This window comes from Ascaphus truei, chromosome 11 (assembly GCF_040206685.1).
Source record: "Ascaphus truei isolate aAscTru1 chromosome 11, aAscTru1.hap1, whole genome shotgun sequence".
In the NCBI taxonomy this organism is placed as follows: Eukaryota; Metazoa; Chordata; class Amphibia; order Anura; family Ascaphidae; genus Ascaphus; species Ascaphus truei.
Genome location: NC_134493.1, coordinates 25426605 through 25448257, shown reverse-complemented (window position 1 = coordinate 25448257; position 21653 = coordinate 25426605). Strand labels below are relative to the sequence as shown.

At 42.3% G+C, this 21653-nt stretch overlaps 1 protein-coding gene across 14 annotated transcripts in view; it reads right to left on the bottom strand.

The window, feature by feature from the left end:
- Positions 1-21653, bottom strand: part of CLEC16A (C-type lectin domain containing 16A) — a 304859-nt gene that overhangs the window by 84492 nt on the left and 198714 nt on the right. For all 14 annotated transcript variants that reach the window (XR_012787369.1, XM_075565357.1, XM_075565356.1 and 11 more), the window contains 2 exons: positions 20978-21182; positions 6340-6507 (listed from right to left, as the gene is read on the bottom strand). Coding sequence is in view for 13 of the 14 variants with exons in the window: in XM_075565357.1 (XP_075421472.1) it covers positions 6340-6507; positions 20978-21182 (373 nt within the window). In the remaining variant the exon portion in view is untranslated. The remainder of the gene's footprint in view (positions 1-6339; positions 6508-20977; positions 21183-21653) is intronic.

Here is a 21653-nt window from a genome sequence, read left to right as displayed (position 1 = left end):
TATATTTACACAGGAGGATCACCTTATAAATCTGTCACTGTTTGGCATCAAGGGTTTATGAGTTTTCAAATACCTTACTGTAAGCGGCAAATAAAACTCATAGCACAACAGTTTCCTGTCCATTACACGGTATTTTATACGCAAACTAAGTCCTGGTGCCTGAAGAAACAATATCTATTATACACAAGTCAGCTAAGTGAATGATTCCACTTTTCTGAATCAGCTGCTTGGGTGAAGCGAAATGTGCACTGCATAAAAGGTGTCCTGGATTATTGGCAATGATTGCTGCCTAGTATTCTGCCAACAAAACCGTGGGTGCGTTACATGACACCACTATGAATAGGTTCTGCTCTAGGCAGCCCACATTATGACATACAATGCCACCCCCAGGTCTATTACACATTATATCCGGTTGCCATGTTTTACATGGAACTTTCATGTGTGTTACATGTTAAATATAGCCCGATATGCAATATGAGTGCCAGAGGCAAAGGAGTCATTCATTTATGTTTGTTCGTGTCCATTCACCTAAATAATACATTTCCCTCACCCAGAGTCCACTAGTCTTCACAAAAAAAATTGCCTACTTTTGTAGCTAGGGTTACCCAGAATAGCAGTCTATGGCAATTAATTAGCAAATTTTAGGATCGACAAATAGTCACATCATGAAAGAAACCAGATAGTTAAAAAACGTCAAACAGGGTGATATATCCATGCTGCAACTAGGGTTGCCAGGTGGCTTGTCTAAAAATACTGGACACACTGGTAAAAAATGCGACTACCACGCCCCCCGAATACATATAAAAAAGTACCCCCACGCCCCCAAATACATACAAAAAATACCCCCACGACCCTGAATACATATACAAAATACCCCACCTCCCCAATACATATAAAATATCCCCCACCTCCCCAATACATAAAAAATATCCCCCCCATCCTCATCTCATCCTGGCCCCATTATCATGATCTTATCTCATCTCCCCAGGCTGGCCCCCATCATCATCTTATCCCCCCCCTCCCACCCCCCATATTTTGGCCTTACCTGGCACGATACAGACATCACATGACCTGTCTCTGGGCCCCCGGGGTGTGGCCTCCGCCCCCGCTGTCCTCCGATAGGCTGTCCTCTCCTCCAGTCAGGGATAGCACATGCACACAACTCACGAGTGCTCCTGACTGTGCCCGGCCACCGTCCGCCCTCCAGTCTCAGCACAGCGCTGCCTGCCCTCCGCCACCCACGTGCTTGCCGCCGCAAGTTCCCAACAATGGTAATGTGTCCGGCATTACCTCCAATCTTATACCGGACAGGCAGCAGAATTACCGGCCTGTCCGGGGGAATACCGGACACCTGGCAACCCTAGCTGCAACATACTGCACTCCAATGAGTTGCTGGAAACTCAAAGCATATCCTCAAGGTCAGAATACATTACATGTCCTCCATGTATCTGTTTTATTTATGTTTTAGTAGAATGTAAGAATCCAGGACAGGAAGGGAGCAGGATCATCAGGAACACCCAGAAAAAAAACATACAATAACAAATCATAGTGTAGTACTTATGGACAATTATGGGTCAGAATTCAAGAAGAAACTTGGCTCTTACGGATCGCCTACTTACAAGAAGCAGGATAAAAAACAGCGTTTTTGTATGTAAAGTTGAATAATATATTCCTCCGCCTAAGATAGCAGCATGCAGCAGTCACTGATACACCGTCAGTGTATGATGCAGCTGTACTCTGTCTCCTTCCTTAGAGCCAAGCTAAGGAAGGAGACAGAGTACAGCTGCATCATACACTGACGGTCTGATAGCCTGCTCCAACCCCAGAGGCACTGCTGCTGCGGCTCGGCGAGTCTTCCATACCCCCTGATCTTCCCGTCCTTACCGGAAAAGGCGTCACTCCAAGGCCAGGAAGTGACGTCAGACGCCATCTATCCGGACGAGGGGGCACCCTCGAGGAGGGGATTTCTGAGTGGAGCGGAGGACATTTCCAACTGCCAAGCCGTGTATGTAGCTGACTGATATCCAAGAAACCTTTACAGGCATACCCCACATTAACGTACGCAATGGGACCGGAGCATGTATGTAAAGCGAAAATGTACTTAAAGTGAAGCACTACCTTTTCCCCACTTATCGATGCATGTACTGTACTGCAATCGTCATATATGTGCATAACTGATGTAAATAAGGCATTTGTAACAGGCTCTATAGTCTCCCCGCTTGCGCCCACCTTCGGTACAGGTAGGGAGCCGGTATTGCTGTTCAGGACGTGCTGACTGGCGCATGCGTGAGCTGCCGTTTGCCTATTGTGCGAGATGTACTTACTCGTGAGTGTACTTAAACCGGGGTATGCCTGTATGTGAATGTGCGCTCACGTTGCATTGTGAGTACACATTTCTATGCTTCTTCTATAAATTTTTAGTGTTACCTGGTACACACTATGTTTCCCTCTTCTCTCTGTATGAATGCGGTTGCTGGTTTGTGAGAGCGAAAGCCCCGGCGATCACACTATCCAGCTTACAATCATCAGTGACTGCTGTATGCTGCTATCTTAGGCGGAGGAATATATTATTCAACTTTACATACAAAAACGCTGTTTTTTATCCTGCTTCTTGTAAGTAGGCGATCCGTAAGAGCCAAGTTTCTTCTTGAATTCTGACCCATAATTGTCCATAAGTACTACACTATGATTTGTTATTGTATGTTTTTTTCTGGGTGTTCCTGATGATCCTGCTCCCTTCCTGTCCTGGATTCATACGTTTTGTGAGGGAATCAGTGTATATTCCCTGGAAGGTTGAGAGTTTCTTTCAGTTACACAATATATCATTTAATATTATTTAAATATCACTATCACTGTGTTTTAGCGCCACACTGAATCACTGGGTTTCACACTTTAGTAGAATGTAAAACACCCTTATGAGCACATTCACGTCTCAGGCAGGTCCAAAAACCTGCCTTCCCCCCATAGTCACACAGCATAAAGGTACTGCACACTCCTCCAGCACATAAGGCACGTTCTATAGCGCCGTGCGCGCGCGCGGAATTTCAGTTGGCTGACGTCAGTCAGCCTTTCTATATAAGGGCCGCGCGCGCACGGCAGGGAGAGGGGAGCCGACAGACAGCGGCGAAGATGAAGAAATTCATCTTATCGCGCCGCTACCTGCGCTCAAATGTATGTATATGTGTATATGTGTGTATGTATGTATGTGTGTATGTATGTATGTGTGTATGTATGTATGTGTGTATGTATGTATGTATGTATATATGTATGTATGTATATGTGTGTATGTATATGTGTGTATGTATGTATGTATGTATATATGTATGTATGTATATATGTGTGTATGTATATGTGTGTATGTGTGTATGTATGCATATGCGTGTGTGTGTGTGTGTGTGTATGTATGCATGTATATGTGTGTATGTGTGTATGTATGCATATATGCGTGTGTGTATGTATGCATGGATGTGTGTGTGTTTGTGGGTCAAGGATTGTAAAACAAAACAAAAAAATATTTAGGACTTTCACCAACACAACCCATGCACACACATATACACTAACCTGCAGCTCCCGGCTCTATATACATGAAAAGCATGCGGCACGCGCACGCGCATTTGCATAGGAACGCGCGGCCGCACGCTGTATATGCCCTAACCTGAACATCTTCAATACAGCTTGAGTGGAAGTAAACTTAATTGCCGACAATGAAGCACCTCAATTGCGCAAAACGCGTAGGGTGTCTACTGCTCTTTGTTCTCTTTTGTCCGTACTGTACATTGCTGCGTTTTATTTTCTTAACGATTTACCAGAAATGAATTTGCTTTCATCAAGTTCGTCTCCCCCAAGCTTTATTAAAGGCGATTCAAGTTGCGCGCTGGAGGAGTTTGCAATACAGTATCTTTGCTGTCTACCATTGTTCAGGTTGCAGCATAATCCGTGGACAGGAGACCGACTGTGGAGCCCAAAGGTATGAACTTGATATTCTATTTATGATTTCCAGTAGACTATTTGTGAGAGAAAAAAAAAAATGAACTCGCTCAGCTAAAATAAAAATAGATTATCAATCACTACAACAGCAAGTTCATAGCATTCTTTAGCACGCTGGTTCCTGTAATACTAATAATTCCTTTTAACTGCTGTGACCGTCAATCAAGAAAGAACAAACCCGCGAGGACGAGACTGGGCGATCTATAGATTTATCAGTACCCGCAAAAATCTGCAGCCAAGATCGACATCTACATTTCATAAACGGTAAATACATATCTGTGCCATGATTTTAAAAGAGTTGCTCAATTCTACAGTTACCGGCTCAGTACATGAGCAACCTGCCTATACATCAATTTCATGCTAAAGTTAATGCACTGAATTAAGAAATATTGAGTGTACGTTGCTTTGTTTTATGCAGTGGGTTTTTCTTGTATACCTTACACCAAGTCTCTCTCTGAGACACTTACGGAAATAAAGTGCGATAAACAGGGGAAATTAGTGTCCGCGGCTCCAAGATGTCGGAGCTGTGAGGTTTTTTTTCCACAATACTAAATGAAAAGAAAAGGTTTATGTTTGCCCTTTCCCCACAAAAATAAACATGGATTTACAGCTTACATTCATATATGCATAACAGAAGAATGTACTGTAGGGTGTTTATAATGCTGATTGCACAAAACAGCGGAATCACGCATGCACAATGTGATATCTGTTCTTATTGTTTAAAAAAACCTGGATTCATTGAACATATTTATAAGAGATTATTGATCAAGAAGCATGAACTGGCTATTTTCTAGAAAACCCTTCTCGGCATGCTCTGTCAAGCTAATTAAAACAACCGAACTAGCTGAACAGATGTAGCCTGCTTAAATAAGAAATCCACAATTCCACTGAAGGGTTAAGATACTTACAGCACAAACTTTAAAAGTACAGTTCCTCGGAGGATCAAAACAAACCAACATTTAAGGATTTCAAAGGGAGTTGTGCGGTTTAAAGCTGCAGTTCAGGCTGTCGTTTAAAATTTTTTTTATTATTAGCTAAGCTGACGATCGATCCGTTCTCCTGTAATCGATCGCTGAAGATTCAGCTCGGGGCTCACTAAATGCATCCTGGGTCCTCTCCTGCTGCACTGACAGCCAAAGTTCTGTGAGGAAGATCATGTGACCAGGCAGGCACTATATTTCTGCCGACCTTCTCCTCCTAACGATTCGCAGCGTCACATGACGCCGCGGACGTCACCAAAGTGACGTCACATGGCGTCTCATTGCCATGGTAACACGATGTCATTTGACGCCACGTCACCATGGCAATGAGACACTGTGTGACGTCTGCGGTGTCATTTGATGCTGCGAACCAGAAGGAGGAGGGGCGCAAAAAGGAGACAGCAAGGAGGCGCCCGGCCTAGGTCAGTGACTTCCCATCAGGACCGATAGGCCAGAGGACGCGGCAAATGTATATGGGGGCGGACATTTTTGCCGCCCTAGGCCTGGTCCTAACAGGAAATCTGCACCTGTGCACATCACTTACAGTATGACATGCCAGTGAAATTCATTCAATGCATTGCATTCTTCAGACATCTTAATGTCACATCCCTTTTTCATTGGTTTGTCAATGACAATAGCAATTATTTATTTCTAGCATGCTTTCTAACATTTCTAACGCGGGTTTCCCCGAGCAGGGTTTTTGCTACTGGGCTGGGCAGCTTCCTCCATCCTGATTGACTGTTTTACCCAGCAGCAGCCAATTAGGTGGTGGTGTCAGGAGCCTGGGGGTGGGGCCAAGGAGAGGAGGAAACAGGATGGAGTGGAGAGAGGTGAGTGTGTGTGTCGAGTGTGCCGCACCTTTCACCAATGTGTATTTTTGGAGAATCCACCTGGCAACCCTACTGCTGTGTTACTGTGGGCTGCAACACAGCATGTTGAAACTTTCAGGGTTTAAACCAGTAAAGACTTCCAGAACTAACTTCCAGTAACCTTAAAGCAGGAATGTATGCGTCTTTTCTACAAATGCAAGTGCTCTTCCAGTGCAACAAGATCACTTCAGACCTGCAATAAAGACCACCCCCCTCCCCCCAGGTTCAGATACTTTTTCCCCCCTAGCTGAGTTTAACTGTTCTTTGGAGCAGAATCCCTGTTTAGGTTTCTCAAGTTCTGGTGAAGTTCACCAGGGAATTCCTTGTTTGGAAAAGGGATAGAACTGCAGCAGTGAATCAGCAAGAATATAAATGCTACCTTCATGGATTGGCTCACCAGTAACTCTATGGTTGACGTGGATACCATTTTGATTTCCCACACACAACGAAAGAGAATCACAAGTTACTTGGAACTGAGCAACTACGGGGAGATATCACCTTACCTGGTACCTTGTCAACGGAGGCAAAGACAGAGCGCTGCACCGTGAGGTCACTCATGCCACGTCGAGCCTGTTCATAAAATCGGAATGGAAGGTGCTGAGTTGTCGATGTGGAGCTTTGCCCAAAACCCATCACCTCTGTGGACGGTTGGACGGGGAGATCCAGAAGAGCTTAACAAAGAATAAGGGAAATGTAAACATTCAGGGTTTCCCCAACCATGGGATTATGTATAGAGAGAATTTCGGCATTTATAGAGCGAATTTCGGCATTATAGGGATTTTAATGGGGTATTCATTAAACTGTGATAGTTCCGATCTGGACAGTAGAACACAGAAACTCTAGTGGAATTCAACGGGTGTTTCCATGATTTCCGTGCTTGAATTGGCACTATTGCAGTTTAATGAAATAACCCCTTAAAATAGGTACAGTATTTGTTTACCTGTGTTCATTAGCATCAACATAGCCTAGTGACATACTGTAGGTCACAGTCAAATCCTTTAGTAGTGTTTAATGTCAGATTTCTCATGCAAAAACAATATTTCTGGGGCTTCTAAATATGGCTACCATTGTGAATCTTCAAATACCTACCCTTTAAGCATCTGAAATCCCTGCAACGTCACAATGATCACAACATGCTATTATTCAGAAGCCAACAAACTGCAAAGAATAGTTCAATGTATTGCAAACGGAGTGACATCTTGTATTGTGAGGAGTGGCCCTTATTTACTACATTCAGGTTGTATCTTTTAAAGTACCACTTGCACATAGATGTGTACATTCGAAGTGCTAGTGAGTGAAACAACGCCCCCATATAACAGCATTCCATGGGTTTACTGCAACTTCTTTCACAATTAACAGTATATTTAATAGCTTTCCAATCAGACAGAAAAATGTAAACTAAAAGCCAACTTGTAATAGTAAATAAAAAGGTTTTAAACCGAGAATTCATTTAAAACAAATAGGTAGACTATAGTCTATAGTACTAAAAATCATGCTGTGACCTTTAATTGTGCACATCAATTAACCTGCACATTAGCATTGAATGGTCATACAAAGCATGAAACAGACGTACTTCTCTATCATATTTACAGAAACAGAAGATGAATCACAAGCAAACAATATCTTTTACTGTAAAAGCAGAGTCCTGAAAAAAGCACCCTGCACCAACTTCCTCTGAGTTTAGTAATGCTTCTCCAAAAGCTCAGTGACTTGCAGGCTGTATAAGGAAGGATTGGGGACTTTGCTAAACAAAGTATTTCTTATTACTGTAAAAGCACCATAGGGAATTGGTTTTGGGGCCATGTGCATTGATCAAGCCTGACTTCAGAAAGCACGCTCTGTTATTTCACGTCGCCATTAAGTGGATTACTTCCCCCATCTATTGATAAAACCTTCTTGTATACCGGGGAAAGCGATGGATTTGTTGGCCTTTGCTGCCTATTTCACTGATCTCTGTTCAGGAAACTGCTTTCTGAGTCAGACACTCGATGTACTGAAAAGTCATCTTCCCCTTGGCTTGGGCATACAGTATGTAAATTCTGCCCAGGTGAATGGGGATTAAATCTTCCTGAGCTAGGGGAAGACATCTTTAATAATTTGTGACTCCTGTTACTGCTGCGACAGCTTTTATTCTAACAAATCACCGTTTTTTCCCTGGCTTTTTCCTGGAATGCGACGCTCTTCAACTGGCGCATGCCGCGTTCATTTTGCGTTCCCAGCCACGGGTCATGCGCGGCTGACGCGCAGTTGATGCGTTTATTGAGAATGGTTCGGATTTAATAGGTTGCAATTCTTCGCGTGTCCACCAGATGGCAGATATTCATGAATTGTAATGCGCATTCGTTTCAGTAATGTGTCGACTTGCAGGTGTTTCGTTTAAAAAAGATACCACAGTGTGCTATTGTAACTTGGCCTTGAGACTGAAGTAAGAGGTGGCAAAAATGTATCAATTTAGGCTTTTCATATTAAAGAAAGACAAAGACCAGTTTCCGTTACAGTATTCTCCAGAGACCCGCCCGCCATGAGTGTTCAAGTGCAGCCCGCTTTCCAAAAACCCGACAGAAGTTACGCGTATTTGATATGGGCCGCAATTAATGCAACAGAGGATAAGATGGCAACAGTTGTTCAAATGTATCAGTATTTTGTCCAAAACTATGACTTTTACAAATTTTCGCCAACTTCTCATACGTGGAAGTGTGCAATAAGGAAAAGGTTATGTAGCGATCCCTGTTTTTATCGTATTGAGCCACAATTTGTTGGAGGGTATTGGTGTGTATCACCGGCTTTTTCCTGTATCTATGATCGTGCAGACGGCAAAAGGCGAAAGGTCGTGTTAAAACCAACTCAGAAACGACAGTCGCTGCCAAGCAATGCACCAGCACCGGCTTCCAATGACGGTCCCGCCGTCAGTGACAACCCTGAGCCTGAGCTGGATTTCGCGTGCAGTTTCGATCAAGCTTGCATGTACCTAAGCAATTTCCAGCCTCATCAGTTGACTACAGGTGGACTAGTCCCGCTGCAAACTATCGACGTGGATGATCAAGAATGCTGGACTGGCAGTGGACCGGCGCCGGCACCAGCTGAATGGGAAATTCTATGGCGAGTATTGTTGCCGTATTATTTTCGGTGTTTTTTTATTTTGACAATACAGTCAATATCGGTGCGATTCAAAAGTCAAGCGATTCTCCTGTAAGCAATATAATTGGCTGAGCGGCTTCTACAGTACTGTACTGCAGATACTGAACAATTGGTGGAACGCTAGGCACATGCGCATTGGAACCTTCTTGAAACGCATACAGTATGCGTGTCATAACATCGACGGTAGGCGCATGCGCATGGGAACAGGAGACGCCCCCCGAGAAAATTATTGGTGGGACTGGCTGGGAACTTCTTTAGGGGGCTGACGATTACAGTAAAACTTTTCTTTTTGTTTTTCCTCAGAAAAGAAAACGACTAATGGAGGGATTTCGATGGATAATATTGCTTTGTGTAACAATGCCTGCACATTGCTGAATCGGATTTAAAAACCCACGTACCGGAGTCTACAGTTTAGTGGCCGTTGTTATTGATTAGGATAGAATACTGTACCTGAAACAGTATGCTGATGTTTTCCGGCCGTACAGTATACTGTACAATACTTTTTTATATACAGTACAGTATACTGTGTAATAAACCCGAAAAAATAAAAACTATGCATTTATTCTACATGTATCACATACATTGTGTCTTCTACAGTATACAGTGCCAGTACATACAGGCATACCCCGCTTTAAGTACACTCACTTTAAGTACACTCGCGAATAAGTACATATCGCCCAATAGGCAAACGGCAGCTCACGCATGCGCCTGTCATCACGTCCTGAACAGCAATACCGGCTCCCTACCTGTACCGAAGCTGTGCGCAAGCAGGGAGACTATAGAGCCTGTTACAAATGCGTTATTTACATCAGTTATGCACGTATATGATGATTGCAGTACAGTACATGCATCGATAAGTGGGAAAAAGGCAGTGCTTCACTTTAATTTACAAAAACATTTATTTACAAATTTACAAATACAGTACAATGTAGAAACATTTCTGTATAAATACAAGTAAAAAAACATACAACAACATCTCCTTATTTAAGTACAGCAGGTCAAAACATGTAGACTACAATACAGTTCAGTACAACAGTATGGTCTTACCCGTGATTAAAAAAAAACTTTATTCATAAAATACAGTATACAAAGAAACATCTCCTTTATTAAAGAAACATATACAGTACAGTGGGATGGTGTGCAAAACAGTCAGTCAGACCTGCACCAGTACAGTCCTCGAGGGCAGCAAACAGGGCAGGTTTTTAGGACAACCTTGAAAACCGTGCCTGTTTGCGGCCCTCAGGGACTGGAATTGTGCAGGTCCTGTGTGTGTGGACAGCAAGTTAAAACATTTCTGTATAAATACAAGTAAAAAAACACACAACAGCATCTCCTTTATTCAAGTACAGCAGGTCAAATCATGTAGAGTACAATACAGTTCAGCACAACAGTATGGTCTTACAGAAAGTCCTCCGCATTGTCCATCCATGGCCGATTGCTTGCATGGCGCAAAACGCCATTAATGCAGTCTCGACCGCCTTTCATTACAGGATCTGTAATTGGATAAAAGCGCCGCATTTTATCCCGAATGTTCCGTCTTAAATTGGCAGGAAGCGCCTTTTTTACGCGATTTCCGTCGTAGTTCACTTTGAAGGCCCAGTCGCAGTACAACGAGTAGGGAACATGGTGCTTAAAAAGTAACAAGGCATACTTGTGGGGTGCACCAGCACTCATCACCCTATACTTCTCCCTGAGCGCCGGTGGCAGATCGCACAGGGTGATGGGCACCGTATCGATGCGAGCGACTGTAGGTCTTTTGGGAGCGGGTGTGCTTTAGGCGACGGGCGATGGTAGGTTGTCTGGGAGGAAGCTTTCCTCCGGTCTTGGTCGCCGTGTTGTCTCCTGGCGTGGTCTTGACGGGGTTGTCATGTCCTCCTCAACGGCATACATGTACACTACATCTTCTGGTGGAGGGGGTGCGCTTGGTGATGGAAGGGGGTCGAAGGTCCCATTCATCACATCCATGTCACCCCCCTGCTCCAGCGTTGGGGAAACAGGGGCATTAACACCGAGCAAATAATGTATGCCCGCTATGTCAGCCTCTATCTTCTCCATCCGTCGATCCATATGTTGCATCCGTTGATCCATATGTATCATCCGTTTATCCATTTGTAGCATCCGTTGCTCCACATTTAGCATTGTCTCCAGAAGCAGATCTATCTTTGCTTGCACAATAGAGTTCCCGGGGAGATCCACACTTATCCCATTCAGCATCTGGTCTAACGAGCTGCTTCTTGTGCATGGCGTGTGAACATCTGGGTGGATGGGCGCAACGGAGGATGAGATGGGGGTTCCATGGAGAGAAGCGGCAGCGACGTCGAAGAAGAGTGGAGGAGGTGACCTGTGGATATCCAGTAGAGGAGAAGCGGCAGCGTCTTCGAAGAGGGATGGAGAAAGTGACCTTTGGATTTCCGGGCGAGAAGCAGAGTCGTCTAAGAGCAAAGGAGAAAGTGACCCGTGGATTTCAGTGGCAGCGTCGTCGGATAGAACTGGAGAAGATGGCCTGTGGGTTTCCGGGAGGGCGGCGGCAGCGTCAAGGACGAGGGGTGGAGAAGACGGGCTGAAGATTCCCGGAACAGCGGCGGCAGAGTCGAAGCATATGTGAGGAAGCGGTCTGCGGGTTCGATGGGTTGGCTGCCAATCGTTTTGCGTTTGTATTTCTTTCTACTCGCAGCAATGCCTGTTAAAAAGTTTTCCAAGGAGCTCAGCATGCGAATTAAGGACATGTATATGAGCGGACACCGAATTGCTGCTATCCAACGCTGGTTAGCTACTTCTGGCATCGTTGTGCCAGCAACCACTGTGAGCCATCATGCACACGGAAAAACCAGAGACCGCAAAAGGGCACCAAGGGTAACTAACGCGCAAGTATATTTATACAACTTAAAAATAAAATTAATTTTAATTTAAATCTAATATTTTTGTTATTTCTCTTGATTTATATTACAACAGTATATATATTTTGTATATTTATATCAGTACAGTATATATATTTTGTATATTTATATTTATATTACAACAGTATATATATTTTGTATATTTATATTATAACAGTATATATATTTTTGTATATTTATATTTATATTACAACAGTATATATATTTTGTATATTTATATTAGTACAGTATACAGTATATATTTTGTATATTTATATTACAACAGTATATATATTTTGTATATTTATATATAAATTTTATATTGCTGCATATTAATAAAACAATATATTTTCTTTACATTGTAGGGAGACAACTCTTCTGGTGGACAAAATAAGTGAGGAGAATGATGAGAAGAGTGCATTAAGGGTCAAAAACACTCTGCAGGAAAAGCACAATCTGACTGTATCCGAGAGCAGCATAAAGAAGATGAGACACAGCATTGGATGGAAATATGGACGTGTGAGGTTAGTACTGGACAGTACAGGAGGTAAAAGTGTTGTTTAGGAAACGGTACTGTACCGGTAAAATTATTTATTCCTTGTCATTACAGAGCGTACCCCATGATACGGGACACAAACAAAATCAAGAGTGGTCCAGGCCCAGGCATGGATCGACAGTGGGTTGACTTTCCAGGATTGCATCTTCACTGATGAGTCTACTGTGTCGCTGGAGAGATTTGCAAGCTTTGCATTCCACAAAAAAGGCCGCATATCTTTGAAGCTGCGGCCAAAACACCCTGTGAAGCTGCATGTGTGGGGTGCCATCTCTAGGCGTGGACCAGGATGCATTGTCATCTTTGAAGGTAAAATATATCAAATATAATGTAGCCTTATGCACTGTACTTTACTAGTGTAACCTTACTGTATGCACTGTACTGTACTATTGTGCAGTTTTTTGAGCACTTTTCTTTTCTTGCTATAGGAATAATGAATAAAGCTTTCTTCAAAGAACACATTGTCCCTGAGATAGTGCAATATATCACACGCGAGTTCCCCAATGGTCACCGCTTCTACCAGGACAACGATCCGAAGCACACCGCGTCAACAGCGCATATTCTTGAGCGCGGTATCAACTGGGTGAAGACGCCAGCGGAGTAAGTGCAGTAGACCGTGTCTCATTTTTTCCCCCACTGTTTTTACTGTGTACTGTATCTCTTAAACTAATTGTCCTTTTTTTCCAATGACAGATCGCCAGACTTCAATCCGATCTAAATGTTCTGGCATCAGCTGAAGGACCATATCCGGAAAGTGGCGAAACCCTCCAAAAAGGACAAGTTGTTGAAAGGCATAATGAGTTTTTGGAATGATGTACTCACCGTGGAACGCTGCAATAAATATATAGACCATATTGCGACTGTGTTGCCCATTGTGATCGCGCGTAATGGGCAAGCATCAGGAAAGTAGTACTGTGCAGTAGTATTGTAAGAACAGTATGATACAGGTAAGTATGGCACAGATTTTTTCTTTCCCAATAGTCAGAGTATACAGTACAGTAGTTACAGTTTTTTCTTTACAGAGAGAGCAGCACCAGCCATCAGGTTACATACAGTTGTATTTAACAGTAGTCAGAGTATACAGTACAGTAGTTCCAGTATACAGTAGACTAGTTTGACAGTAGTACAGTAACTGCCTACTAACTGGTCATTTTTTTTCTTTTCAGAGAAAGCAGCACCAGCCATCTAAAGTAGTACTACATATCACACAATGCCATAATACTGTACAGTACGCACATACAGTAACTGCACTAATTTTTTGTTTTCTTGTCTTTTCAGGAAAAAAGGGTGGGGGGAGGTTTGGTGTGTCCAGTCTAATCTGTTTGTACAGTCAAATGTACAGTATATAAACAGCAGTATTGATGTACACAAAACCTCTCCTCTCAATGAACTACTGTACTGTACACAGAATAAGGAACAAGATAGACGGAAAAAAGAATATTACTATGTACTGTATACTATATATATATATATATATATATATATATATATATATATATATATATATATAGTATATATATATATATATATATATATATATATATTATACATATATTATACATTAGTGTATATATATTATTACATAATATTCTTATAAATGTGCATAATTCATGTTTCTCCATGTTTTACAAATGTTTTCTAAATGTTTATCCAATTTCAATCTGACAGAAGAACTTAATAAAGACTGTATTATGTATTATTCATGATTATTTTTATATTTGTATTTTTTTGTTCCTGATGAAATAAAATAAATATTTATTAACATTCCTGGTAATCATAATCATTGACAACAACCACCCCCACAGTATAAAAATGAATGTCAAAACAACATGAATCAGTTAATGGTTTTTTTTACTCTCAATTCTCACAATGCTGTGCAAATCAGTTTTACATTTCAATTTCGAGAAGAGATTTTCCAAAGCGTTACCATAAACAAAGCCTCAAAGGGTTGGGGGGGGGGGGGGTTGGGTGAGTCATGCGCAGTAAGCAGCTGGCTCCCATCTCAAAGAGGCTTAGAGTACACGCAGGCGCAGTGAGGCGATTGATGCTCGGCTAGGGACGGGTTAAAAACACAATGACTAACTTCAGAAAATGAATGACTCTGTGGAGGTGTCTGTCGAAAAGAGTTTGTGTGTGCGTGGGGGAGGGATGAAGGATTAGTTGTGCTGCAGTTCAAAGAAATTACATACTGTAGAGTAGAGTACAGTAATTTCAAAAGGCAGTTCATCATAATAATTTGATCAATAAACTCCCAAATACAACCCCCAAATACAGTACATAAAAAGCAAGTCACTTTATCTCCCTGTGCCTCAGGCACCAAAAACAAAATAGATTATGAGCTCCACGGGACAGGGAGGGACCTGTGCCTGCAAAATGTCTCTGGAAAGCGCTACGTATACTGTAACTAACAGCGCTATACAAAAACATGCTATTATTATTATTATTATTATAATATCAAGGTGCTGCTCTGTGCAAATCAAATTCGAGAAGGGATTTTCCAAAACGTTGCTGTAAACAAAGCCTCAAAGCTCCCGTCTCAAAGAGAATTACACGCAGGCGCAGTGAAGCTTTGTACTGTAGCTCGGCTATGGACAGATTAAGAACACAATGGCAAGATTCAGAAAATTAACGACTCTGTGGAGAGAGGGGGGGTTGGGTGACTCATGCGCAGTAAGCAGCTAAATAGCTCCGATCGGAAAAAGGATCACACACAGGTGCAGTGAGGCTTTGAAGCTCGGCAATGGACGGATTAAGAACACAATGGCAAGATTCAGAAAATTAATGACTCTGTGGAGAGGGGTGGGGGGTTGGGTGACTCATGAGCAGTAAGCAGCTAAATAGCTCCCATCTGAACAAGGATTACACGCAGGCGCAGTGAGGCTTTGAAGCTCGGCTATGGACGGATTCAAAACACAATGGCAAGATTCCAAAAATTTAAGACAGCCGCATGTAGTTCAAAGCTAAAGACATACTTTAATTTCAAAAGGCAGTTCATCATAATAATACACCCCCAAATACAGTACGTAAAAAGCACACAAATCAACCATGTGCAGTCAAACGCACAGGGTCGCAGACAAAAGATACAGTAAGATGGTTTTTGCAGGCTTGTGGAGAAAAATAAAAAATAAAAATTACAATAAAAAAAAATGTCTTAATTTTTTTTTGGTCACTCACTCAGACAAGCAAGCAGTGGTGGGCGAAGTTACAGGCGCATACGCAGTAAATTCCTGCTGTCAAGCAGGAATGTGATTGAAACCAGACACACGTTCAAAGGAATGGTGTGGGAGAGATGTACTGCATTGCACAGAAGATAAGAAGTTGAAATACCCTGCAGTGCAGTTAATTATCCTGAGCGAGGGGAGAGCTCTGTATATGCAGAAATGTGACACTGTTACAGTACTGTACACGCCTATGCGTTTCAACAATTTTCAAATGAGGCATACTGTACAGTAGCACAGCACCGCAAATGCATGTATACTTTAAATATGCAAATTTACAATTACTGCGCGCGCACACACAGACTGTGTACTGACGTAGGTTGAACCGCGAAGGTATTAGACTTCCAAGACAACAGCTCGCAAACGCCCCCCTGAGTTTTTTCACAGCATTGCAGTATTGCAGACAGCGAGAATAAAATGCTAATATCACGAGCGCGAAAATAACGCAGTTCACTCCGGACGAAAACGACACAAAACCGGGATAATCTGAAAATCGCGGATCTAGCCAATTTAGACTAAAGGTGGTCGCCACTGTACATATACTATAATGTGAATTCCATTTTTTATAGAATGTCTGTGTCTCCTCATCATATTGCAATGAAGCTTCTCAACATTTTGGGGAAATTACAAAATCTGCTAAAAAAAATGACTAATAACTAATCATAAAAAAGGGGAAAGAAACAAGCGCGAAAAGAACTGTGAATTCAAAAGGATACGATATAATCCAAAAATTAGAGTTTCTTTGATGGGTGCCGCACCGGATAACAAATGGGTTCGTTCTAGGCCACTTGAGTAGTTGAGGAAAAGGGTTCCAAACACGCACAATCTCATCAGAGTATATATAGAAAAAGGATAAAAGGCACACAATAGTGTAATATTGTATAATGCAATTTGATCAAAGAAAGTATTGCACTCACATTTTATGAAGTCAAACGGGCATTTCGGTTACTAAGTTTAACCACACTGATGTTGCAGGTTCTCCGTGAACAGGACACCTCCTGCAATACACACCGTCTCCAACGACAGGGCTCGCAGTGTTGTACAGGGTCACCGTTAACAGGATACTCTCAATGGAACAGATAAAAACCACAAATAGTGTGATACTGTATAAGTGGTTATTAGTAGAGTGGTAGAGCAGAATGTGCACTCACATTTTATGTGAAAATATAAAGGCGTGTGGTTGTTAAAGTAACCAATTTATAGGGGTGGTTCTGGAATAACAGGATAATCCCAAAAAAAGGAAAAGGACGCAGGAAAAAAAGGATACAATCTTTATAATATAAAAACAAGAAACAGTAGAGCAATCATATATCCAGAGGAAGCCACACTAAAGACACTGGATCCCAACTCCCAATAAACCCCAGCGATGGCCATACACCAGGGGATAAAGCAAGGAGGAGGTAGCAGTGCTCCAAATGAATTCCCAAAGGGTCTTATGCAATCTGTATAATGAATAATTAATATCCCAACGCGTTTCGTCTCAACAGACTTCTTCCAGGGGGAAGAAAAATCTTTTTTTGGGATTATCCTGTTATTCCAGAACCACCCCTATAAGTTGGTTACTTTAACAACCACACGCCTTTATATTTTCACATAAAATGTGAGTGCACATTCTGCTCTACCACTCTACTAATAACCACTTATACAGTATCACACTATTTGTGGTTTTTATCTGTTCCATTGAGAGTATCCTGTTACCGTTACCGGTACAACACTGCGAGCCCTATCGTTGGAGACGGTGTGTATTGCAGGAGGTGTCCTGTTCACGGAGAACCTGCAACATCAGTGTGGTTAAACTTAGTAACCGAAATGCCCGTTTGACTTCATAAAATGTGAGTGCAATACCTTCTTTGCTCAAATTGCATTATACAATATTACACTATTGTGTGCCTTTTATCCTTTTTCTATATATACTCTGATGAGACTGTGCGCATTTGGAACCCTTTTCCTTAATAACTAAATCATAAGCAGCTTAATGTCGAGCTAAGTGACATGCATGAATATGCCATTCCGTAGTTTCAACATGAAGTGTATGAAAATACTCAAATGTCAGAAAGGGCTTCCCTTTACTGCAATGCTTTGTGCCCCCCACCGGCACAGATTGGGTCATCCCAGGATTAAATGTCCATCTTTCCAATGTCAAGGCCTGGATTAAAACAATTTGCAGGGTGCTCAAGAGTGAGGTGGCCACTTTTTACGGGACATTCCAAACATGTCCATCTAAGGCTGCGTCCATAGGCACTTCAGCCATGCCTGGCCGTGGTACGCGCGCCGTCTGTGGGCGTGTCTAGGGGCGTGCCAGTGATGTCACGGAGCTCATGTGACTGGCCCGTTTTAACGGATTTCTTGTGCAACGCACGCCCCCTCCCGCTTCCGCGCGCCCCGTATAGACGCGATCGCTGCCTTTAGGCAGTCTGATCGCTCAGCGTGCGGACGCGCGGTCGTCCATACCATGGACGCCGTCGTCTTATAGATCCCCATACTGACCAACTCTACCTTACTTTTAAGCCATACTTTTATCCTGTATGTATCGTATTATATTTTCTCAGTTAACATTTTTCCAGTTAGATTAATAAATACCCCCCACATTTCCCTTCTAAATGTGTGTTGACAGGAGCCTTTGACATAAATGGTGGATTTACCATTTGGGGCTGATCAAACATCCAATCTGATCACTGAGAATACGGGTCTGCATACGACTTAATACATTGCTAGTACATTAAGAATTATAGATAAATGTCTTTGCCATCATAGAGCCCATTTGATGTAGCTGTAGGTAATATACAAGATCCATCTTACCGGGGCAGCCAGCTATTTGATAATTACCTTTCAGCAAGTGACATACAGCTAAACCTCACTTTATACAATCTGTTATACGGCTTATGTCATTAACTCAGCGGCACTATAATGAATGATCTTCTGACTTTAGACAACAATCTTCCATGAATTGGCTGTAATTGTCATGAAACAGAGTGGGACTGTGCTTCACCTTCATAACTATAGTGATATATGCGAAGGCTGACGTCTCATACTAGAAACTGTGGTGGAATATATTATGATGGAAATAGCAGTCAATATTGACAAACGAGAATGGTATACAGAATCCTCTTTAGGGGGGGGGGGGGCTATCTTTGCGATTTTATTTTCCCACAGTGAACACACAACTTGGACTGTAAAGTAGTTATCACATTGGTGCCACTGAATTCTGATATCAGATCAAGAGTCAAGAGTAATGTATTAGGTTGGCACAGTGCAGTCATACAACATGCTGGGGGGGGGGGGGGGGGAAATCAAGGAATTATGGGAACTAGGAAACAAGTTGCCCAGCAGAGACATGGCAAACCCCATTTTTCTTCATTTATAATTTAGCTGCCTGTTTGGGGGTAACCCGTTTTAACCACTGCTCCCTGAACATGGTGCATTCTATAATGATACCGAATATTCTCTTAGAGAGTATAACAACTTAGCTGGCAAAGTATCAGAAATGGTCTGCAGATAAGAAGCACTTGGCTCACACTGTCTGTGCATTTAACCCTTTACTGCAGTGTTTTTCAACCAGAGTTCCTAGGAAGCCTTGGGTTCCCTGCAATTTCCAAATACAGAAGAATTTGCATCATTAGAGATGGTTGGGGGTTCCTCAGAATTACACGTAGGATTCCTTAATAAAACAAAAAAAGGTTGGAAACCACTGCTCTCCTGTGAAGAACCCAACACCATTTGATCCCTGAATATATTCCAAGCTGTTTTAGTTTCTTAATTGAAGCCCGCTGGAACATGCTAGGGGCCCACAACGACTTTGTCAAGGGTTATATAGTTGCACAGTAAACATATCAACAGGGCAACAGGTTCCGTGTGTAGCTGAAACCCATCGACAAAAGGGATTCCTAAACTGCAAGGTGGTTATATGGAGTTATAGTTGAGAAGTAGGAGCCAGCAGCTATACCACCATAATGTTTTTGGGTCTCCGTGCTATGCACAGAGAACAATTACACAATTGGTGTACTCCATTTTACCCAATATTGTACTATATTAATGGATGCAATGTGTCAAATTATTTCATACACAAACAATTCACATTTAAAAGCCCCATTCACAAAATGGAGAGAAAAAAAAAAGTGTGAGAGTATTTATTAAAATAATGATGGGGGGGGGGGGGGGTAATGTTTCACGACAATTGGTATTAAAACGCCCCCCTTCTGCAACATTTACTGCACTTGTAAGGAACTACAAAATCTGAACCTCCCATCTCTATTGTAACTGGAAGCCACTCAACTCCATAGGTTGAAATGTTTGTTCCTTTCCAAATGCAACCAACACCTGCAAACTATTTGATTTTCCTTTTAGTTCCTTTTATTTTTCTCCTATTATTAACCATATTTCTGTAATAACATAGCATATACTTCCTAAAGGAAATCACAAGTAAAATGGTCCCCCAGAAGATGCAGCGTGGCATAAAACATAGTGTTGTGACGGGACGGCAGTGAGTAGAGACAAGATTTTGCAGCCAGACTAGTGATTTCCTTTGACATTAGGTTATTGCAGCGTTGCAATACCAATTTGCCACCTGCCATTCTGAGAATTCACATGCTGCAATAAGTAGTACTACAGATAAGGCCAGTAAACTAGGATTTGGCTGAAGTTTATTCTACTTAATGAGGTGGGAAAACAAAAAAGTATTAATGACAAAAAGGAAAAATAAGGGCTCAAACCTACTGCTCGCTCTCAATGCCCTCTGATAACAGACAGAAGAATTCCTATTCTACATCATGACTTCTATTGAACGTACTGTACAATCCCACATAGGCCTAAAATGAACTGATAACAGTGATACAGTTTGTTTGCAGGTCTGAAATAGGTAACTGATGCCTGGACAGGGGAGTATTACATGTTATCTTGTTGGTTCCCTCCAATGAAAGAAGATAATACGATTTATTCATGCCTACTCCGTCTGGGAGCCAATTAGGTCAAGGCACAGGATAAAGGGAAATACAATTTCTCTAAACAATAAAATGCATCAATCATCTACTTTTAACAATTTATACTGTATCTCTGTCTATTTCAAACCAGCACTAAACGTTTCATGATTATTTGGGATCAGAGGTGATGCTCTGAAGATCCAGTCCGTTTCTGCTCCCTAAAAAGAAATATAGAAAGTTCAAAATGTACGGGTGCTTCGCTTCATTATACAACGCCCCATATTCGTTCCCAGGGGAAGTAAATGTGTCCTTCCCCTTGATCGGGATAGGTGCGAATGAGCAATTTCCTCCTACTTAACAATGACAATGGAAATTCCCAGTGTCCTTCATAGACGTTGCTATTTTTACACAGAGACCATATGAAAAGCAAAAGCGCTTACCAGATATTCTTTGCATTTTCATACGCCGGGCTTGTATGCGCCCTTTCGCCAGCCGCTGCTTCGCTATAATGCAGCGGATGTGGTCGGAGAAAATAAACGTAGCCTGGAGGATCGGGAACGGCTTTGAGTGGGGACTTGAAGCTGGTTTGTGGATGGTAATATTTAAGGCTCTGCTGTCATCTTCAACACCAGTTACTTGCATATCCTGGGGAAAAGAAGTGACCAAAATGAGAAGCGTTCCAGTTGCTTCTGAAACAATGTAATACTGTATGGATGTTTAACCGTTGTTTGTGGTATGGACAAAACTCAATTTAGGCATGGGGTGGCCAACTGCAGTCCTCAAGGACCACCAACGGGACACGTTTTCATTATATCCCTGCTTCAGCAAAGGTGGCTCAGTCATTGACAGTCACCTGTGCTGAAGCAGGGATATTCTGAAAACATATCCTGTTGGTGGTCCTTGTGGACTGGAGTTGGAGAGTGAGTTAATGTCAGGGTCACCTTTGTCAGCAGCTATTTCCTGTGTCATTGACCTCTGGTTATTCTTTCTTAATAGTGACGAACTGTTGATTCTTTCTGTGCCCAAGTCCATCTGTTATTTGAATTGGTGTGTGCAGGAAATGCAGCAGCGCACGTTTCGTGCACACGCTGGTCAGGCACCAGCCAGGATGTCTGG